The sequence below is a fragment of the Ammospiza caudacuta genome, chromosome 3 (genome assembly GCF_027887145.1).
Source record: "Ammospiza caudacuta isolate bAmmCau1 chromosome 3, bAmmCau1.pri, whole genome shotgun sequence".
NCBI lineage: Eukaryota > Metazoa > Chordata > Aves > Passeriformes > Passerellidae > Ammospiza > Ammospiza caudacuta.
Window position 1 is genome coordinate 72,453,915 of NC_080595.1, and position 23,160 is coordinate 72,477,074.

The 23,160-nt window shown below is 43.1% G+C and overlaps 1 protein-coding gene across 1 annotated transcript; it reads left to right on the plus strand.

The window, feature by feature from the left end:
• Nucleotides 1–4,689: 4,689 nt before the first annotated feature.
• CD164 (CD164 molecule) lies at nt 4,690–13,020 on the plus strand. The gene is made up of 4 exons (XM_058802895.1): nt 4,690–4,903; nt 7,470–7,661; nt 8,773–8,853; nt 9,900–13,020. The coding sequence occupies exons 1-4, from the start codon at nt 4,807–4,809 to the stop codon at nt 10,067–10,069; spliced, it is 540 nt and encodes a 179-aa protein (XP_058658878.1). The 5' UTR covers nt 4,690–4,806; the 3' UTR covers nt 10,070–13,020.
• The last annotated feature ends 10,140 nt before the right edge of the window (nt 13,021–23,160 follow it).

Consider the following 23,160-nt stretch of genomic DNA (forward strand, 5'->3'; position numbering starts at 1 on the left):
CCTCAGACTACACACCAGTTTTCTTTACACAGGTGTATGTGTTAAAAGCACAAGGACATGGTGTTAATACAGCACAGACAGTCGGCTCCAATCATTCCCCCTACTTATTCAAGCACTGATGAGACAAAAGTTGGAGGCCAAAGTCATTATCTACAAGGTAGTTTACTTTATCTGAAGCCAGAGGGTTTCTGAATCTGATCCAGGAGGGCTGCTAAAGCCAGCAGAAATTGTTAGTGTGGCTCCTCAGCTGTGGGGGTACTCCACACGGATCTGGGGAAGCCCTGAGATCTGTGAAGTATATGTTCATTTTCATGCTATCAGACAGACCTCTGACAACATATTTCACCTTCCTACAGACCAGCCTCACCTTCCTCTTTAGACTATCACAGCTACAGCTCTCTGCTACTGCCCTTCATATACTTTTTTGCTTGGGATACCCCTCACTAATTCACTGTGGATCAGTGATCCCCATGTATAAGTCAGACAAAAAATTCTGGGGATTTTTCTGACTACCAGTTCCAGGGAGGAAAAAAAAAGGTGCTCAGAGGGACTGGTTTTGAAAAAACTTTACTGATAATATCAACTATGCAGCACATCAAATGGATCAGAATGATGTGGTACAGCTATTGCACAAAGAAAATGCGTAAGTGGAACGACTTTACAAACTTCATAGAAAACATCTTGATACTAAAATTCTGAAAAGATTTAGGATGTTAAGAGGCAGTAATGGGTGGCCAGACCAACAGAGCTCAATTGTGCCTGTACCTCAGTTGCTGTGTGGGAAGAAGCACTGGTCCAGGCCATCAGGGCACAGCAAGAGCACAGGCAGCCCACAGGTGTTACATCTCAGGCAGGGGCCAGATGCAAGAGCTTCAGAACAAAAACATCTACCGAGAAAAAGTTGTGGAGACTCTCCTGAAATTTTTTCACTTGAAAAACTCCCAGGTTGACCAAGGAATTTTTATCAGCCAGCCTGGAGGACACAGCTAAACTCCTAGGGAATATGCTCCTGCCCTGACACAGGCCAAAGCCCACCACTGTATTACACTATCACCAACTAAAAAATGCACATTAAAAATTGAGTAAAAATGGATGTACTGTTGCAAGAACTCCATCTAAACATTAGCATTATTTTCTTTTGGTCACCTAAATCAGCCTGTCCTCATTCTCTGGTTGGCTGTAGCTGCACAGGTGAAAGGTCTATTCTTTCCACTCCATCTTACCCCTACCTGTTGTCTTATATTCTTCTTCTCATGATATGTCTCTGGTTTGCCTTAGGCCAAAAACATCAGCCTGTATCTCTATCTCTAAAAGAGTTAAGAAAATGTTTTTAACATTATTTTGTTATCACTAACCACTCTATTATTTTATTTGTTCCTTATGTTGAAAACAGCCTTTCCACCCCACCTGGTGGGACTGAGTGAGTGCCTGTAACAAAGAATTCTTGTGTACCAAACACAGCTCCACCTTGCCTGCCTCAGGCAAGCAGCTGGTACAGTGCAGGTGCCACTGTCCTCACCCAGAATTCCTGCTGGGGACAGACACTCAGACATCTTAAATACACCCCTGATGTCATGCAGCACAGCATGCACCACCCTAGATGTGCCTGGGGCTGTATCCAGCCATGGCTGGACACGCCCTAAGCGGGATTTACTGCCATACCTGCCTCGGGATGCAAGGACAAACAAAGGTTACAAAGCTCTGGGCACAGGAATCAATGCATTATTTCTGAACAATTCACCATTCTGGTGAACGTCACCAGGACACAATAATGCATCATTATGTAATGGTAACAAAGACCTCAAAACCTCCTTGGATGCTGTTTCCCCTGCTAAAACACCCACCATGTATTTACATTTCACATGCACTTCTCTTTCCATGCACTTGAAATGACAGTATGGAAATGAGAACCAATGTTTACAAAATGAAGGAAATATATTCCCTTCAGTTTATCTACTAAATTTTGGTTTTCATTTACTGCTGTCATCCCAAACTGCTGTATACTCCTGTGGAATCTCTTCAATCCATTATCACATCTTGCCAAGCACCAATTGATACAACACAATCTGCTCCAAATCCTGGGCATTTGCTATGTTTCAAATGTGCTTCCCTAAAATGGGCATCTGCAGACTCTTAGGTTTTGCCCATTTTGTCAAGGATTTTACATAATTTTCCAGTAATGCAGTGCTTGGAATTCCTTATAGATTCAAAACAGAGGTAAATGCCTTACTAACCACTAAGTATATAACAGTGCCATGAGAACTGAATCCCGTGATGAATGTGGTGTTTTAAATCCAACAACAACAACCCAGACTGCCATGATCCTGCTGACTATATGCTGCAACAAAGTCCCAAGATGCTGACTATAAGAAAAAAACAGACAAACCACATTTATCTTTTCCCTGGATTCCCACGAGCCTCCAGAATGATAAACATGTTTTCACTTGTTTGTGGAGATATTCTTGCCCTTGCTAGTAGTCTTAGTTCTATTTTTTAATGTACTTCATTTTCTCCCACTTTTTCCATACACATAAACACTGATTAGAGTCTTGTTTTTTATCTTATTTAACTTAATTGTCCTATTACTTTCACAAAAGAAGAGATTTTTAGTATGCACTCCTGATGAAATGTAGATTGCAGCAACCATTACACTTCATGTGTCCAGCACATCAACAGAACTGCCACTGCAATCCCTCATAAAACACTGATAACTACTGAAGATATATTTAACATTATAACCCACAAGACATGCAAAAAAGAAAACCTCAGTTCAAATAATACCACGTGTCTAGTGAAATCTCAGTAGACCCTCTGAATCAAGCCCTGATCCGAGCAGAAGACCCTTGTCCCAGAAGGACATAAGAATCTCTGCAGGTATGGCCAGGATGAGTGGAATCCATAGAAAACTCAGTCCATACTCCCTGCAATTTTGGTTACATTGCAATTTTTACTTATGCTGCTCCTCATCTTATGCTGTTTATTCAAAGTAGAACAGAAATATCATATATTGATAATCTGTGTGAAAAGTATTTTTTATTAAAAGGCCAGAAACTTTCATCATACTGTAGAAATAACTAAATTATTTGTACAATACCACTCCAGTAAAAATGGAGAATGAGAGATAACTAAAGTCAGCACGTGACTTCTGTTTCCTTATCACTCTTCAGAACTAAATTCTGATGTTACTGACATTTACATACAACAGAACATGTTTGGTCATTTTAATGCAGCTGTTACAAGGTTCCAGTTCGTATCACAAAACTGATTCTCTTTTGTTTCTTTGCAGACTTTTTTTTTTTATGTTTTCTCCCTGAGGCTTCTTTGCAGGAAGGCAAAGCATTAGCCATCCTCCCTGCTAGCAGAAAGCACCACAATGGATGACAGCACAGAGCCTTGTCAGAAAGCTCTGTACCCAAATGATGTATTACCAGCAGCCCTACAGGCCTCTCCATAGCTAACACAGTAACCATGATAGGTAGCTTGGCTTAAAACTTCTCCATTTGTATCAGTCTCTTGGCAATATAACACCTTCAGGAAAGTAAAATGGGAAGATTAAGCTAGGAATTTATTTGGCAGTTTCCTCTTTACTGCCAAAGTCCAGCTCACACTTAAGAGAACCAAGGAGAATTGTCCTGATTATAACTATTCCGTTTGTCCTTTGACCTAGACCATAATAAAATATGCTTTATAGCTCTAGCTTAGCTCTCCTTGAATAGAAGCACACATGAATGTTTGCCTTGGTTTCCCAGCATTCACCTGTGTTGACACTGCACAAAATGCTGAGGCAGATTTACACAAATAAACTTTCATTTGCAGAGGGTCCACTGATGATGATTTATGTCGACTCAAGCTGCCTTAGGAAGAAACAAAAGGGAGGAGAAAATGTGATAGAGGGAACTGTACCCTGCGTTTTGGGGGGAATCACTGATTCTTAAAATCACTTAGGTTGGATACATCCTTCAAGTCGACCTGCAAACCCAGCACTGCCAAGTTCACAAAAAGAAGTGGTGGGATGACCAAGGAGCCTTCTCCAGGTGCTCTCCACAGCACAGCTGTAAAGCTATGGGTTACAATTTGTGCCACACTTCCCTTCTAATATTGCAGCCATTTCATCCTGGACCTACACAAACTCCCACTTCGCAGCTTCCACGTGTAATGGAATCAGTGCTGCTGGGAGCGCAACTGGACAACACTTTGCACGTGCTGCACGCACACTGCTACGGTTCGCGTACGATTCATTTTCACTGCCATTTAAGTACAATTTAAGTACAATTCGCTGTTTTGTCACGGTAGGAATGGGGAGCGGCAGCCGGTGGGGGCCCGTGGGATCATCTCTCTCCCCAGTGCGACCCCCAGAAGCGACACCGCGGGCCCAGCGCGGCTCCCCGGGAGAGGCACGGCCCGGACACCCGCGCGCGGGAAACGCGAACCCGCGCCTCTGCCCCGCCCCCGCCTCGCCCCCGCCTCGCCCCCAGCCAATGAGCGGGCCCAGCGGGAAGGAGGCGGGATCTCCTTGGTGACGTAAAGGCACGTGACGCGCGGAAAAAGCTCCCTCCCGGGGGCGCGGCGGGGTCACGTGGGGGAGCAGCGCCGCGCTGCAGCGTCGCGGACCGTTCCATTACCCGCCGGAGGGGGGGCAGGAGGAAGCCGGGCAGAACCACAGCGCGGCGGGGGGCGGGGCCAGCTCGGGGCGCTCCCGTGACGCGAGGCGGCGGCGCGCGGCGGGAGCGGAGCGGGGCAGGGAAGGGAAGGGAAGTGCGAGCAGGAGCCGGAGCCGCAGCCCCCTCGTTTCACCGCATCGCCACCATGGGCCGGACACTTCGGACATTTACGTTCCCGCTCGCCGTCCTTTCCGTGGCGTGCTGCCTCTGCGGGCTGGCCGCGATCGCAGCGGCGACCGAGGGTGAGTGATCCGCGCCCTCCCCCCCTCCTTTGCTCGGGAGCTGCTGACGGGGCAGCCCCGCCCCGCGCCGTGGGCAGCGAGGCGGGCTCCGCGCACCGAGCCCGGCGGGGCTGTCCGTCGGTCCGCGCCTGCTGCCGGACCTTCTGAAGGCGGGAGTGCCTCGGAGCCCCGGGACGCGCCGGGAGCCGCCCGGCGCTCGCTCGGCCGCCGCCGCCGCTTCCTGGGCGCCGCGGCCGCAGCCCGCCGAGCTTTTGAGCCGGTCTGGGACCCGTTATCCTGTGTTATCCCACCTTGGAGGAGGGAGCCGGTGCCGGGGAACCGTGCGCGGCTTTTTCGCGCACCCTCGGAACGGGTCAGGGAGCGGGGGTGCCTTGGTGCAGCCGTGTGGTTCTGGCCCCGCTGCCGCGTGTTCCTCATCCCGGTGCGAGCCCGTTACTCGTCCCGCGGATGTGCCCGCGGTTCGGGCCCTGTGGGCTGCTTGCCGAAGTGTTTGCGGGGCCGAGAGCCGCGAAATGTGACGCGAGCCCCAAAACGCGGGGACGGCAACAAAAAAGACAAAACAAAAAGTTGTCTGGAGGCGCTTCAGTGTTCCCTGGCCCCGTTCCGTGGCTGCAGCCCGGGGTGCCCGGTCACCGCTCCCCGCAGCCCGGAAGGGTCTCCCCGCAGCCCGGAGGGATCTCCCGCAGCCCGGATGGATCTCCCGCAGCCCTGCTCCGCCGGCGGCATGCGGGACACGCTGCGGGATCGGCTGCTCGGGACTGCTCCGCCGGTAGCACAACGTTGCTGTAACAAAATCGCTCCGCTGCGACGGGAGAGGGCACTGTTGGGCCGGCAGGACAGACCCCTCCCGGGGCTCCTGCTTTCCTCCTCCAGTGTAAGGGGAGTATTCGAATTTGCCCTGTGCGAGAGCCAGTACAGCGGGTTTATCTTGGGAACAAACGTCATCTTGGCTAGGCTGAAAAGTTGAGTTCGTGGTATCAGAGTCTTTTTTTTTTTTTTTTTTTTTTTTTTTTTTTTTTTTTTTTTTTTTCCTTCGGTGAAAAGCAGGCGTCTGCTGATGAGTAGAGTTCGGGAACGTGCTGTTATCCCATGTAAAAGACCCCACAGAGCCTTTCACAGCAGGAGGTGTCATTGAGGCAATGTCTGAGACCTTGCCACAGATTCTGAAGTTAACAGCTCATTGATAGAAGCATCTCATCCTTTACTCTTGCAAATCTGATCCTTCACGGTGTTAGTCTGCGAAGGCTGTTCTTGAAACTAAATTAGAAGTCCTGGTGTACCTGGTATAAGTTGGCTCTACCAACTGTCTTCCTGTCTTAACAGATGTGCTGTGCTAAATATTCCCCATACTAGTAGGAATTTACAAAAGTGAAGGTTATTCCCTTGTCAGAGGCCGTTGTGTGTGCTGTGATCATTCCTCAGATGCACATCCATCATAATTGACTGATATTTTTTTTTCTCCCTGAAATCTATTATCGAGAAACAGCCATAAAGCTCTTGAAGTGCTTTGAGTGCTGCCTTCCTGAAGGGAATGGGGCAGCTCTTGCACACCTCACTGATGCAAACCCACAAAGGTCTTTTTATATTTTCTTGTGTGAAAGGAAATGTGCCAGCCTTTCTGCCCTGATAGTAGAGCCATAACCAAGAGAAAGCCTGAATCCACACGGCCTTACTTCAGGTTGTCAGAATACTGAAGTTAGTTAATGTACTTGTAGCTGTTATTTGAGAGGTAAATGAGCGTTCTGCCTGCCAAAGATCTGTGGATAGCAGCGTTCCTTTCATGGAGAAAAGTGAAAGGTCACCCCTAGGTGCCTGGAGTGGGTGGATATGATGTGAAATGTGCTGGAGAGCATGCAACAGAAGGAGTTGTGGGTTGTATGTGGGTTTGCTGAGTATGATGGCTGTATGAGTAAGTCTCAATTAAAACTAATGTGATAAAGCTGTAGATTATGAGAAGATCTTACTTGATCCAGTTAGTGGATGTGGTGTTGTGTTTTGAAGGGAACAATGTTTGACCTGAGATTGACGTAAAAAAGCCGCTGGACTGGTTAGATTGCTGGCTTCTGCTGCGATCAAAATACAAATAGATTGACTTTTTTTCTGCTCTCTTTTTTTGCATGTGTACATGCATTTCTCCAGGTTCTTGTCTTTATTTCCCATACTTTGATTGCTTTCTACTGCGTTTATAGCTGGCTGCTTTACCTAAAGCTCAGGTTCAGTCTCAGTGAGGCTGGGAAGCAGTGCTCTGTACCTGCTGCTCCCTGTGTAAAGCGTGCACAGTTTCTGCTTGGACAGCAGGGTTCTTCTCACTCTGGTTTGCTTTGAGGACTCTTGAGTTGCCAGTTGAACGCTGGCTTGATTGGGCTGCCTGTGACAAGATTTTTCATGTATTCACTCATGCAAATTTTGATGTTAGTATGGTGGACTCAAAAGCTTTGTCATTTCAAACTCAAACTGCAGCAGAACTCAGTGCTGGATGAAATTCCTAAAGCTATGCCTGCTGACGTTTTTGTTGGCTTGTTTTTCATTTCAATACTGTCTCTAATGTAACTTTATTTTTTCATAGATCCCACAGTTTCTCCCCCTACCAATGTCACTACGGCCAATGCCACTGTAGCACCTACTTCCAATGTCACTGTAACACCCACCAATGCCACCACCGCGTCTTCCAATGCCACCACAGCATCTTCCAATGTGACCACGGCGTCTTCCAATGCTACCACAACCAGTTCTGCCACCACACCTCATACTCCTATAGGTAATACAGAAGCACTGAACTCAGAATGGCAGGAAACTAGCAACTGGTGGATAACAGGAAAGACAGGGGCTTCTTCCAAAGGTCACTGTAGTAGCTTGGCTACTAAAAATCTGATGTGCAGAATGCATAAAAGGTTACAAGGTTTGGAAGAAGTGGATTTTAGAAAACTCTTATTTATGTTGGCAGGAAGCATTTTCTGTGTTAAAAATTGGCTCAGTGGCAGTTGAATTAGTAATTGCCACTAATTATGAATTCTTAGGAGTTCGGGGGTTTTTTGTTTCTTTTTTTTTCCCCAGAAATTTCTCTGCCATCTCTACAGTGGAATTCTTTTATAAAAAGTCACCTAATCTTTAAAAACTTGCTGATCAAGGGAGCTGGGAGGTAACAAGTTGGTACTTGATTAGGCTCAGAACAAACAGCCTAATGTATAGTAGGGTGATTAGCTTTGAGCAAACCCACAGATGTTGACAGTTGTCCCAGACACCTAGTGGAATAGTGATTAATTTTTAGTAATACTGATCTTTAGGGGAGGGGGAAAGGTCAGAGACCCAGCTTACCTGGCTTGATCATGAAGTTTTTAGGAGACAATTTCCTTTTAGGTGAGTGGTTTTATTCCAGTGATGGAATTCACACTTGGTGTTTTGAGGACAGGAGAAGAAAGAGTGTGTATCTCCTGTCTAGAGGTATTAGATTAGGTACTTTTTTAGTACAATTAATGCTAACTGATTCTAATGAAAGTTTAATGAAAGTCATTTGCCTTGTTACAGATTCTCAGTTGTCTTGAAGCAGTTCTCTTGATTATTGTTCAAATACCAGCATTTATATGAGTGCTTGAAAAAAAAGTCATTTTGTCTGAACAAAGAATCACTGATCTGTGGAGAACCTTGAAGTATTTGAGTAACAGTAGTATGCAAGTTTGAAAATAATCCTTGTTGCAGAACCTTGGCTTAATGCCATGCAGTTCACCACCTAAATCGTGTGGGATACAGACTGAGGGCAAAGGTTATCCTTGTTAAAGCAGAACAGGAAAAATCATTTGTATAGGAATGTCAGTGCTTGCAAACTTTGCTTTGGAGTTCATGGTGTGTATGTACTGTCTTCTCTCAAACAGCCAACGTCACCAATGCAACTACTCATGCTCCTCCTCCTAAAACTACCGTGACTTCAGCCACCACGACGAGCACTGCTGCAGGTAATGCTACAGCTGCCATAATTAAAGTGGTAATTGCTCAGAAATCAGTGGCGCTTTCAGAGTGTTATCTTGAAAGACTCACCAAGTGACACCATTAAAGTAGTACTGGTGTGTCTGGTGTTGTCACTTCTAACTTAAGGGCAAGTCTAATTTTGTTAAGGTGATGTATGCAAGTAGCAAGGTTACAAAGCCTGAGAAATAGAGCTAATTGGTGCGATATAAAAAGTCAGAAACACGTTGGTCAAAGGAGATCAGCTGGATGATTTTAATATTGTGGTTGAAAGTCCCTTGTTAACTCCTCTGTCTTTGTTTTTGCAGCATAATAATGGCATGGTTGGGGTTTTTTTGTTTTTGTTAAATGAAATTTTGCTACAGTGATGGGAATAAGCGGAAGTATTTTATTTCCAAGTCAGTCCTAAGTATGCCATTTCATGAAGAAGTCTCACAAAGCAAAGCTCTTTGAAACTACCCATCAGCAGATGGCTGTTATTTCCAGCTCTGTATTTGTGACTTTGGCTGGTTTTTAAGCCTAACTCTTGGGGTGAAGTACAGTAGCTGGAAGATAACAATTTGTGTTAAATTTAAGCAAAACCCCCCCCCCCCAAAAAAAAAAAAAAAACAAAAAAACAAAAAAACAAAAAAAAAAAAAAAAAAAAAAAAAACAAACCCAAAGAAAAGGAGCTTCAGTTTTCCAGACTGGAAAATATGTCTTGAATGTGGGCATATCAATAATATATTCTGTGCAGAGGAGGAAGGCTTTGGCTTTTTGAAGTACAAATAAAGTCCAGCTGGGTATTGCTCAGTTTTGAGATCCAGAGCAGTTTGTCTATAAATAGCTCTAGCCCTGTACAAACAGCATTTAATCAGAATTTCAGTACCAGTAATCTAAATTCAGATGCTGGCATGGCTTCATTTTCGATTATTTTTTGTTTTCTTATTGGTGTTTGGATATTTTGGGTAATCCTAATACAAAGTATCCAGCACTAAAATCTGTAGAACAGTTGTGAGCATTGTGCACTTACAGTTTCTAATTTGGTGTTTAACAGGTTCAAATGCTACTGTTACTACTGTGGCTCCTGTACCCGTTGCACGCAAATCTACGTTTGATGCTGCGAGTTTCATAGGTGGGATTGTCCTTGTTCTGGGTCTGCAGGCTGTTATTTTCTTTCTGTACAAATTCTGCAGATCTAAAGACCGAAATTACCACACGCTTTAGGACCTGCCCCTTGGTAATGGACTAGTAGCCCAACACCTGTAGTTCACTGAACCAAAATATTTTCTGTTGCTCGTGGAAGACAGCAGTTCATAGTATCCTTTAAATCTCTAAAAGAAGACTTCAAATGAATATTTTTGCAACATTATACTTGGCAAGAAGTGATATGAATCTCTTCAACAGGATTACTTGCAATATGCTGCATGGGTTCTAATGGCTGTTTTATTTTCCTTTAGTGGCTGCTGATGTGGGACTTTTCTTGATACGCCAAATGTAGAATGTTCAGAGATTCTTATTCAGTGGCAACACTGTCCAGTAGACAATCTTAAAATTACTTATTCTGAAGGCTAATATAAACAACATCTGATACAGTATCCCTTCAGTTTTATCAAGATGTGAATTATTTGTGACTGATTTCAGGGAGTGAAATAGCATTTGTAGTAGCTTATGGCTCTTACAGTGTGTTGCTAGAAAGATGGACAAAAATGTAGAATTAAATAATGTCTTAATGTCTTAACAGAATAGCATAACCCCTTTTTTTTTTTTTTACACAAGAATATAAGTTGCCTCATAAAATACTTCATTCCAAACAGAATTCCTATGCCATTTCCAATTAATGTTGAGGGTGGATGTAGGAATAATCCCTCTAATGGGGAAATAAATATTAGTGCCTTAAAAGACTAAATTTCAGTAGACTGTAAGCATGTCCCAGCTATATGAAAGATAAATAAAACTTCTAAGTATTTACTTTACATAGGAATATAGAATACATGTGACTTGATCATTCCAGTTTAAAAAAAGCTTTCCCTAGAAAAACTGTCCCTTAGTGATTTTGTTTTAGAGTGAGGAGTACGGTACAGCGATGTTCAGCCACAGACCAAAGCTTTGGCTTTTGTTCTGGCCTGCAAAGGCCAACCATAAAACCAGTGATATAATTCAGTTCCCTCCCTGTAGAAAAAGGCAGCAGCTCACATTTATACTTGAAATACTGATATTTGGGAAATCCTGATGTTTTTGTTATTCAAACGGTTCTTAAAACTCGTTGCAATTAATTTCAGGAGCTTGGGTTGTTGTTGTTTTCCTTTATTACCCTCCTGTATGTCTGCTTGCTGAGGGAGCAGTTAAGGGTCCTTCAGAGGAACTGCTGATTTGATCCTAGTCAGGATTGCTGTAATCCTGGGACCACAGGCTACAGCTTTTTTCTGTCCCTTCTCCCCTTCCTGGCTTCAGGTTCATGCCACCTTGCAGTGAACTGGTTAAGGAAATCTATTCAGCCAAACAGTTCAGGTTTTTGCATTTTTTTTTCCTCTCTTGGCTGGGTCAGCCATGTGATCTGAGTATCAAAGGTACGTCATCTCCAATGCAGACTGACTTGAGCACCTGTGAAAATAAACCCACAGGAAAAATGGAAGTAGAGATAAAATCGAGTAGTGGGGGTAGCACATAATGTGTAGCTTCTGATTATATCCCCTGATCCTCAGTTTTGGGATAATCTGTAGTACTGTCTTACTAGCTCTAACTTGACTGGAATTTGGCACCCAATACAAAAATAGCTTTGATAGCAGATAATAGTCATGGCAGTGGGACTTGAATTATGAAGCAAATTAAGTGCATTTCAGTTGGAAACTTAAGGTGTACAGCGTTGCTTTCTTGTGTTCTTCTAGGTTGAATGGCATTGTTTCTATTGTGCTGCATAGAAAACTCAAATTGCTACAAAGTGCAGAGGTTACTCACCAGTACTGTATCTTTGAGTTCATTAGCTTTTGGTTTTCTAAACAAAAATAAGACAATCAGCTCAGGTTTATGAAAACAGCAGTGAGCAGCCAGTTTTCAGCAACAGTATGTATGTGAGCTAGATGGTATATCCTTGGCCTTATTGTGAAATCACTTAAATCTGTCCTTTCCCTATTATAAGAGCTATTTTACTACATTTATTTAAAAAAAAAAAAAAATCCATGAGCTTGTATTCCTTGCTTTGAAGTGAACAAAATACTCTTTTGAAATATGGCAGTTTGCCTTCAGCTCAGCAAAGCAAATTACACCTAGTATACAACTTTTGGCCTCAAAGGGCTCTTTTGGGAAACTTGCAGAAAAGTCCTACTGAACACTTCAGAGCATGGAAAACATGGCCACAAAGAGGTTGCTCTGTGAAATGTTGCTGAAATGCTTATTCATGAGCTTTGCTAATCCTGATTTAGGTTGCTGATAAAGTATGCTGGTAAAGCAAACTAAAAATAATGTTTAAAGTGCCTTAAAATTGCTTACTTGTTTGCCTCAAATTTTGTTGCAAAGGGTAGAAGGGATACCTTGCCTTAGTTACTAAATTTGTTGTGGTGCCAACAATTGCTATTTTCCAAGACTTTAGGAAACCCAGGATCTCTGGCATGTACAAATGCTTATCTGAAAAACTCAAGTTTTGTTCTATCAATTTAGTCACATTCTGGAAGACCTGCACTACACACCTCTTGCTCATTAGCCTTGCCTGCAAGGTGTAATTCCACAGTTCAGAGTTGTGGCTTGAATTGTTTCCCTTTTAGTTGTTTGGGGGGAGGGGAGGCTGGGTTACACATCTTCACCATGTGCTTGGCTGCCTCACTGTTGAAAGTAATGACTCCTCTGTGAAATGCAGTATCAGCTGATGTGTGCTGTGTACTAGCAAAAAACCTGAAGTAACAACTTGCAGTTTTTCTTGGCCTTGTGTTTTGAAGTGGAAGGTAGCTCATAGATCTGTAGTTGTACTTGCCCCTAAATCAGTTTTAGGCACTGAATTGTAGTGACTCTTCAAGTTGTCTGGCTTTTTCTTTGAAGCCAACTTGTGCAAATATCAAGCTGTTACCTTAAGAATGTTCTCTGCAAGTGTTGCTGTAAAAATTTGTATCTTGTCTTCAGTGGAAGAAAACTGAAGCAGTTGTAATCACAAAACCAAATTGATAAATAAAATCTGTTGAATGGAATTTTACCTGTGAACTTTCTTTAATGTGAGCAATCCCCAAGAGGAATGTCTGCTTGGTGACTGGGAGATGAGCTGTTTGCCATGGGAATTGAGAAATACTAAGGGAAAGAGGAAGAATGCAAGGTTTGAAGAGTTAGTTCCCCTAAAAACAGTATTAACTTTGTATTTAACTGTACTGATTCAGATTTGGAATTATCTCAAAAAGAATTTTCATTCAGGTCATGTTTTTCCATGTTAGCTTAATTCTTGTTTTCTGCTTAAAGCCTAAGAGGAGCAATGTATGCATTAAGTGTTACACTTTTAACAGCCTGTGGGGCTTTATACTCCTCTTTCTAAGCAAAGTTTGTGATAATGGATGTCAGGTGGAAGAGGGACTGCTGTGTTTGCACAGAGGCTGTTAGAACTTTCATGAAAAAGCTACTGCTCTGAGCCTTATTTCTTTTTTGATTTCACAGAACTATGGAGTGGTTGCTATTGGCAGGGAATTTGGGGATCATCTAGTTTCAACTCCCCTGCCCTGGGCAGAAGCACCTTCTGTTAGATCAGGTTGCTCCAAGGCCAGGTTGGATAAAGCTTTAACATTTCCAGGGATGGGGTATCTACAGCTGCTCTGGACAACCTCTAGAGTCACTCCTGCAGGTCTGATGGATGCAGTACTTGAGGTGGGTTCTCACAGGAGCGGGGTGGAGAGCAAGAATCACCTTCCATGACCTGCTGATCACACTTGCCTTGATGCACCCCAGGACACAGTTGTTGTTCAGGGATGTGAGTGCACATTGCCAGCTCAGATTGGGCTTCTCGTTGACCAAAACATCCAAGTCCTTCTGCTCAGGGCTGCTCAGTCCATTCACTGCCCAGCCTGAATTTTTGTGATTGTACTGACCCAGACACAGGACCTTGTACTTGGCCTTGTTGAGCATGACAAGGTTTGCACAGTCCCACCTCTCAAGCCTGCCAAGGTCCCTCTGGATGACATCCCTTCCCTCCAGTGTGTCCACTGCACCACACAGCCTGGTGTCATTGGCAAACCTGCTGAGGGTGCCCTTGATCCCAATGTCTGTCACCAACAAGGATGTTAAACAAGGTGCTGGTCCCAATACTGAGCCCTGAGGACACAAATTTTCACTGCTCTCCCCTTGGACATGGAGCCATTGACTGCAGCTCTGAGTGTGGCCATCCAGCCATTTCCTTATCCACCCAGTGGTCTGTCTGTCAAATCCATGTCTGTCCAGTTCAGAGACAAGGATCTCATGGGGGACAATGTCAAATACTTTGCACACGTCAAGGTAAGTGATGTCTGCCACTTTTCCTTCACCCACCAATGCTGTAAAGCTCATTGTGGAAAGCCACCTGATTGGTCTGGCATGATTTGCCCTTTATGAGGCTGTGTTGGCTGTCACAAATTGCCTCTTTATTTTCCATGTGCCTTAGCACAGATTCCAGGAAGGTTTGCTCCATCTTCTTGCCAGGCACCAAGGTGGCACTGACCAGCCTGTAGTTCCTTGGGCCTTCATTTTTTTTCTTTTTGTTATTAAAAATGGGGTTACATTTCCCCTTTTCCAGTCAGTGGGAACTAAACCTGACTACCATGACTTCTCAAATATGATGGACATCAGCTTCATCTGCCAGTTCCCTCAGTCCCCACATGCCAGGGAATTTATCAGTATGCTTGAGCAAGAGAACAGAGGGTGTGCAGTTCTGGGGTTGCTGACTGACTGAAATGATAACCAGCTCTGGGGGAAGAAACCTCAGTTTCACATCATGACCTTGATGCTTATGTGGGTAGTGTATCAGGTAGGAATGTGTATTGACATGACTCAGTTGTATATGATGAGAAATTGCAAAAAATATAGCTGTAGTTCTGGAAAGGCTGTATGGCAATGAAGGAAACCTAGAGCTTCCTGATGTTATTAAAATTTCTGTGCCTTCCAGAAAATCATCCATCTGCTGCATGCAGTTAAGGACTGAATTCAGTTTTTGTTACAATGCACCACTGAAAGTCTGTGTACAGTGGTTTATCCCTGTAGTACCAGTCTGTGTTGCTGTTGCTCTTTGAAGACTATCTCCTGTAGGTATAATATTCTTCCTAAAATAGTTTTTGAATTTTGCTATATTGAGTAATACTTCAGGTGTTTTAACAAGAAGCTGTGATTACTGGAGACAGCCCTTCCCTTTTTGCTACTGCAGTGGCACCTAGGTGCTTCATACTGATGCTATTGCTCTACTTCCAAACTGGCATTTGGTTTCTGGAGTGTGCTAAAATCACATTTGATGACTTCTCTAGTGACAACTGACCTTGGATAGTTGTCACTCACCTTGTCCTTCATTTATTGCATACCTTAAAAAGAACTGATGTTATTTGATACCTGATTCCACAGCATTCTGGGAATAAAGTTACTTGTTTCAATGTAGCAGCAAGCCTGCATGAATTAAAACTTGCTTCAGTAATGGTGAAGGATGTCAGCCCTATTCTAGGAATCCTGTGTCTCTACATACTGCAGCACTTCTAATGCAACTTTGAGCTCTTTTAATCAGTGTTTAACCAATGCAACGCTGTTAAATTTTGCCTGAATTTAATTTTAGATCTTAGTTACTTATAAAAATAGTGCTTAAGTGTTTGATTGTTTGTGTTCACAAGCATCCAGGCATGTGGATAATGCCAAAAGACACATAGATTAGTATTGTCACTGATCAAAAGCTGCAATACAATTTGATGCATCTCTGAAGATAACTCTGAGACCTTAATTGACTAGGCTATAAAACCAAGCTTTTTTCAATGCAAGGTAATTGCAGATATGAACATTTTCTGTTTTCTTTTAGGTAGTGTAGCATTGTGGAAGGAGCTGCACTTCTTCCCCTTTCTAGGTGGAGAGCAGAGAAGGTGCTGGGGCAGGTCAAGACAGCACTTTTGATGAGTCATCTTTAAACAGACATGAAAGGTTTAATGTGCAGGCAGCAGCCTCTGGGGGTGAGAGCAATGCATTGGGCAGGATGTGGTAGGCAAGGGTTGCAAATAGGATAGCAGTTAAAAAAAAAACAGACATCAATGTTTTTCTGTAAGCACCTAGCTGTGTTTTGTACCACTATGTTCCAAGGTTACCACAATCAAAGGAAGCCTTTTAGCTATAACTGGTGCCCTTGCCTTTCTGTACTGTGCTGCACTGTCTGTGAAGGGAGGACATGAAGTGCTGCTCCTGCTCAGGAGGGAGTTCTGTATCCCCCGGTACCTAAAATGGATTAGCAGATTGAATGACTGGAGCTGGCATTGAACGCTGCATCCAGATGCATTGAAGGATGTGCACAGCACTGGAGTATTACTGCCTCTCTTTCATTTGTGTGTGAGTTTTTCTTCTCTTACTTCAATGTTGTCAGTTCAGTGGTATTTTCTAAAATGACCTGGAATGATTATAAGACTTATTTAGGTTTACTTCTGGACCAGCCTTTGTTGCTGTAGCTACGTGATGATAGTAGGAAGAAACTTTTCATTTAGGTGTAGTAATATCCTATGGCCTGTTCTCTCCTTCCATCTGGTAGGCACCTGGAAGCATAAGTAACATATAAAAGCTTCCATTAATCGTGGTACAGTACTCAAAAAATTACCTTTTAGACCATTGCTAACTAAATACCTCCTTCCTGCTCCCTTTCCTTAGTCAGGTTTTGGAACTTCTTTTCCCCATTTACTAATGATTCATATTGTCACCTTGCTTTTGAAGGTAAATCTTCAAAGGCCTTTGACTTATTGTCCACATGAAACCTACCTGAGTCTGTATACAAATCACAGCTTGCAGACTAGCAAAAAATCTGCTCATTCTGCAACCATATCAACTGATTATCAGTGCCATCATTACTTACTGTCTTTGGTCTCAGTGTTTCCTCTTTTGTTATTGCTGCTCCTTGGGTCAAAATTAAAAGGATGTTGCTGATAATGCTGACATCTTGTCAAAACCTGCAAAACCTGAAGAGTTACTGATACAGAGTTAAAGCAGAGCTCAAGTAAATGCAAAAGCTGTTGTTTCTGACCTCGAAGAAAAGTGTTAGGGTAGAGGGGAAAAAACCAAAGAACAAACCCCAAGCTGTGAACATTCAGCATAGTGTATTTGAATAACATATTGCTTAGTCTGCAAAAACCAATTTATGGATGATCTTGACAGAAGGTAAAAAAAAAATTGCAAATAGTTGCAACTACTCACAAAACCTGAAATTTTCTGCAATTTTTACAGCTCACCACATGCCCTTTCAATTCATAGTAATGAATGTATCAGCATTCATTGCTGCAGCAGGAGACATCTCCATGGAGCAGAAGATTCCTGCTGTCACAAATCTACTTTATTATCTGAGACTATTTCCCCTACAACTGTGTGTTTTCTGGTCTTGTTGAAAGCCAAGACTAAAATGTGTGGAGACGAGTTAAATGTGGAGATCTGTTCCCAGTGTCACCAAATTCCCTAGTGAATTCCAGTCTTCTAATTTAGTTTCTGAAAAACAGAGATGCAGCCCCTCAGTACCAACCCTTCAGCTACCAAGGAAAATCCCCACTGACTCAAAGGCTTTGCTTGCTGTCAGCTTGGATGTGATTTAGCCCTGATTAATACCTGTGTGCAATGTGATGTGATTGTACTGCTCCTCACCCTGTGTTAGCATCTCCCACTAACTTTAGCTAAAAAGATGGGGGTGTTTTTGCAGTGTATCTGTAATCCTGCACTTAATATGCTTATTGAGACACTTCTCAGATATGATCTAAGATGTTAGCTGTGGTTAGCTGTTTCTGGCATTATTTCAGGGTGCAGACCCAAGGGACTCTGTCCTTCTGAAGCAGCAGGAGAGCAGCTGGGCAGAGTGCACAATGACCCAGGCTGGCCAGATGCATCAGGTGTCCTCACATTCTGCAGCAGGGGCTTGAGAGGGCTGCCCACACAAACATCACATGAACCAGGAAGAAGAGCAGCAACACAAGAAGACAACAAGAGGAAGATGTGAAAGTGAAAGGAAGAGGACTGGAGAAAATACCTAGAGGACACAGGTCAGAATCTAATCTGTAGATTATTCTTACAAACTGGCTGAAGTCGTAGTCCACCTGGGCAATTCCTGAAGTTGACATGATCTGTTTCAAAAACACCTTTGCCTTTACAGTCACAACACAGCTATTGCACATAAGAGTTGCCACCCCTAAATACACAGATCTGGCCAAGTACTATAGCTCTGAAGTCAGGTCAGTAGCACAGTGCAATCAATTTAACAGTAAAGACAAACCTTTACATGATGCAAGCCTTATCGGAAGTATTAATGCTTAAAAAATTAGCCATTCAATATTGACTCATTATCTGGAAAATTACTTCTTACACCGTTTTTACTGTGGAACAACAGCTGGGCAAGCTTCCCTCTACCTTTTTGAAATGGAAATAAATCAGAACTTCACAGTATCAGTTAAATGTGAGACATAGGAATAAAAATATCACAGGTGAAAAGATAGCTACAATACGTTGCAGGGTTTTAATGCATTTTAGGCTCTGTGTCTAGACTTTGATGGCAACCCTGTGTTGAGCACAGAGCTCCAAGATCCTCAGACAATTTTTTCAGCTCTGCATCATCTTTAACAATAGTAATTTACTGCAGGAGAAAAAAATCTATCACAGCTGCTCTTCTTGTGCTCAGTGACATCAATGTGACTTACAAGTTTTGCACCAACTTTTCCCCTGAGCTTGATTGGCTTAAAGCCAGAGAAGTGAAGTATATTTGTGCATTAAGTAAAGATATTTCCCATTTCTTGATTTCCCAGATTTGCTTTGTGTCTTGTCTTCAGCAGTGTGCTAATGAGCATTTCTCAGTTTCCTGCAGCAGGAACAGCTAACATGTTCCTGCAGGAGGAAACTGTAATTAAATTTGTTGTACTTTATACTCTATAGCATAGAAATGGACCTTGAAAGATCATTGGAGTTTTTTTTCTGTGTACTTAACTTACTAGGATTTCGGTATTGCCCATCAATTTTTCTGCCTGCATTTGTCAGACTGACAGTAGGATTTTAATAACACAGAAAAAGAGCAGAAACTTCAGACAGGTAGGGGTAGAAATCCCTAAATAAGCTTTAAAAACTACATGAATTGCATAAGCATTACATTTAAAAGATACACAATGTACAGCTGAAATAAATAAACAGAAGAAAGATTTTTGTTAAAAGGTATAAATTCCAGGTTAATTCAATTAAAAGCTAGAATGCTCTCACTGCTGTCTTGAAAGCCTCTAAAAAACTTCTGCAGTCACAGGCATATTTCTAACTGAATTACAAGGATGCGGTCTTGTTTGACTACCCCACATGGTTCCTAAGTAAGCTCTTCCAAGACCAGCACTACTACTGAAGCCTGATTTCCTACCACTTAGGATCCTTTGTCTCCCAGTTGCCTCCCCCACTAAATGCAGTTCTCCTTTTATTTCCCATTATATCCCTGCAAAGCAAAAGACAACACAAATTATGGTTTAAAATTATTAACTGTGTGTGCTGTGCTGCTCCAGCAGCTGTGGTGTCAGAAAGCATAGATATGGCTTTTGAGTTATCTGACTTTTCCTGAAGGTTGGTTTTGGTCTTTCTCCTCTACCTAAATGCTTTCATTACAGAGCAGGTTTTCTCCTCTTTTATGTTTGGCTTAAGTTCCTATTCCTTCAAAGGTTAAAGAGGCATTCAGAGACAAGGACACATAACTCACAAACTGTCTTTACCTGCAGTCACATTCCTCTGGGAAACTGCAGCTTCCAGATCATCAACTTGACATTGCAGATCATCAACCTATCTCCTGTTTTAAACTGCACTCTTGGGTTAACTGACTTTGTATCTTAAAGGTGGTAAAAGGATTAATGGCAGCAACAAAAGTTCATAATCTGCTAGCTCTGCCTCAGAGCAGGAGCCTAGACTGAAAGGGAAAGATGTTGCCTTGTGCACTCAAGTGAATGAGTTCTCTCTGGTTGAAATAATCCATAATTACAGCTCTGCTAAACATACCTATAATCCCTCTGAATGCAAGGTACAGCATGAATAGTGCAAATTGACATTCTCATTGTTTAAGAGGACATCTGGGTTTCAGGCATTGCTGGAGGAAGATAAAAACAATAAAGAGGCCTTTTTCTCACTGTACTCTGCAGATAACCTTAATTAGACAAGGCCCTACATCCATTTGCAGGGCAAAGGTGTGTGGAAAAAAACAGCACCTCTTCCCTCACCTCTCACATAGCCTGTAATTTGCTAACTAAATTTATATTTGAGGTTTGTTAGTGTTAATGACCACATAGATGCTAGGACTCTTGTGTGATGATAAAAGTATGAACACTGCAGTTACCCTTTTCTATTCTGCTCTCCTCCTTTGAGGAGCTGTAGCTGTTGACATCTCTGATCTCTTGAAGGGTTATTCTTTAAACAAAGCAAAACAGTTCAGGGCCCCATCAAAGGTAGACACCTACGAAATCAGTGGCCTCACGTGTCTGCACCAACTGCTGTGGCTGTGTAAAAGTCTCTCATATGATTTTGTTTAGAAAACATGCCAGAAGCCTGAGAAATTATTTCCAGCAGAATGACATTTGTCATCCTGACTCTGGAAAACAAACAATTCATGCTTTCACCTTGATGCTGGAAAAGATTGAAGACAGAATATATTTTGCTCGGTTTAGGGGAGAGACATTCAGACACACTTAGAAAGCTTTTTTCTCAATAGACCAAGAAAGCAAGGGTAAGGAGGCTTTTGAGGCAGCAAAATTGTCGTAGATGGATTCATCTAGTTAAAGTGTAATCAAGTAGTTTCCAAACAGTAGTTTTTTTCTGCACGCTGTACTACAAAAGAAGCACTCCACATTTCACTGCCAAGAGCCTACTCTACCAACTGTGCTAAACACAGAGATTGTATTTACTTGGCCAAAACAGTTTTTAGATTGAAGCAGTCAAAGCTCTACAGCACCTTTCACATGGAGACAGTCTTAAGAGTGGATCTGATTTCAATTACACTAAATCAATTATTAGCAAATATGCACTAAGATTTAGACTCAATACATCAGTTCAGTACAATGGCATCAGTTTAATGAAAACTAATGCCATTTTTGAGGTCTGGTTAGATTAAAGCAGTTCCCTTCCCAGTACATTCATTTGGTAGTCCAGAGTTTGGGGAACAGTGGTGTAATGTGAGACAATGTGAAACAGAGGTAAGGACAGAGAGTTCATGTCCAGTGCAGAGTAGATAAAGCCAAAGGACAGCAGTTTGTCAGCTCTGCAGCACTGGTGTCAAAGCCCTGCCTGGAAAATGTCACAGGCACTGCAGACCCAGGAACATGGCCCCAGCAGGGAGGCAGTGTCCAAGTGAGGCTCCAAAGTTCCTTGTTTAGCCTGGTGATGACAGAGACCATTATGGCAGAGGGCTGGGGCACATCCAAATCCCCCAGATCCACCAAACCCAGCCAGCTCTGCTTCAGCTTCCCCACCCTCAGTCTCCCCAGGGCTGCCAGCATGTTCTGTCTGACACTGCACACCCATTCCCTCTGCACCAGCATCTCACACAAATTCCTAGGCAGTTTACCTCTTAAATATGGAGAATACTGCTCATTTTCTAGAGCAAGGATACTGACCCAGGGTCAACAGGATGGTCCTCAGAAGTAGCAGAAAGACTAAATAGAATCCTAAAATATTGATTAGCAGAGTTGGAAGGGACCCATCAATTTCCTTGAGCCCAACTTCTGTCTCTGCACAGCACCATCCCCAAGAGTCACACCCAGAGCATTGCCAAATGCTTTTCTTGAGCTCTGTCAGGCTGGGTGCCATGGCCACTTCCCTGGGCAGCCTGTGCCAGTGCCCAGCCATCCTCTGGGTGAAAAACCTTTTCCTGATATCCAACCTGAACCTCCTCTGACACAACTTCAGGCCATTCCTTCATGACCTGTCACTGGTCACCAGAGAGAAGAGATCCGTTCCTGCTGCTCCTCTGCCCCCCATGAGGAAGCTGTAGACTGCAATGAGGTCTCCCTGCAGTCTCTTCTTCTCCAGGCTGAACAGACCAAGTGACCTCAGCTGCTCCTCCTTCATCTTTGTAGCTTCTTTGGACACTCTCTAACAGCTCAACATCTTTCTTATATTGTGGCACCCAAAGCTGCCCCCAGCACTGGAGATGAGGCCGCCCCAGTGCAGAGCAGAGCGGCACAATCCCCTCTCTTGCCCAGCTGGCCCTGCTGAGCCTGATGCCCCAGATGCCACCAGAAGTGGACCATGACCCTAAAGAGCCCAGCAGGCAGGGGCTAGCCCAGTCCCAAGGCTCTTTCTGCAAGACATATCCAGCACACTTAGATGGCTCTGAAGTTCAGACACTTGAAGGGACACGCTCAGATATGAGGTCAGTGTTAAAACTTGAGACATCTCTTCATAGATGCTAGTATTTCCTTTTTCAACTAGCATTAAGAGTGTATCTGCTGCATTTCTTTCTTGTCCCCTTTTTTGTTGAATATAGTATGTTTTAGGAGTTTTTTCAGCTTGTCTCAAAGAGGCATTTCACTCTCTGCTCTTTTTCTTTCTTCTCTTCAAACAGCTTCTATATGTTTTTAGCTTTCACTGCACACATTACTTGTCTCTTGGAAGTTCTTGGCTGTTTGTCACTTCCTCTATACTACTTCCAACAGCTTTTGTTTCTAAAACATGCTATTATAAACACTTCAGAGTTAATTACTTTATCCCAGTTCCCATACCCATCTTTTTGATTTCTTTTTAAACCCCAATGATCAATCCTCAGATGTCATGCCCAGCTGAGCTGAATGAAGAAAGGCATTGTCTTCATTGGTACTGAAGATAATGAATTATTGGTAAACAAATCTGAATTATCCTAATATCTAAAAAACCCACTCAGACCTAAACCCAGCATAAAATCTGGGTTGTGAAAATGGGGAGCACAAGGGAAGGGTAGGGCGAGTTAGAAACAGAATGCTGTATTTATATCATCGCTTGTTAGAGAGAGAAGCCTCAAAACAACATTCACATGGAGAATTCATTCAATTGCAAATAAAAAGTTCATTTGCTTCCAGTTTCCTCATTCTGTTGTAATTTGCTTTCTGCAACCAGCCTCAGCTCTGCATGAGAAACTTGTTTTTAAAACAATGTATAAAAAAGGAAAGGGGGAAATGAGC

Coding starts and splice junctions, on each gene's coding strand:
- CD164 (XM_058802895.1), top strand. CDS start 4,807: ATGGGCCGGACACTTCGGACATTTACGTTCCCGCTCGCCGTCCTTTCC. Junction 7,662..8,772: donor CACACCTCATACTCCTATAG/GTAATACAGAAG, acceptor TCTCTCAAACAG/CCAACGTCACCAATGCAACT. Junction 8,854..9,899: donor CACGACGAGCACTGCTGCAG/GTAATGCTACAG, acceptor GGTGTTTAACAG/GTTCAAATGCTACTGTTACT.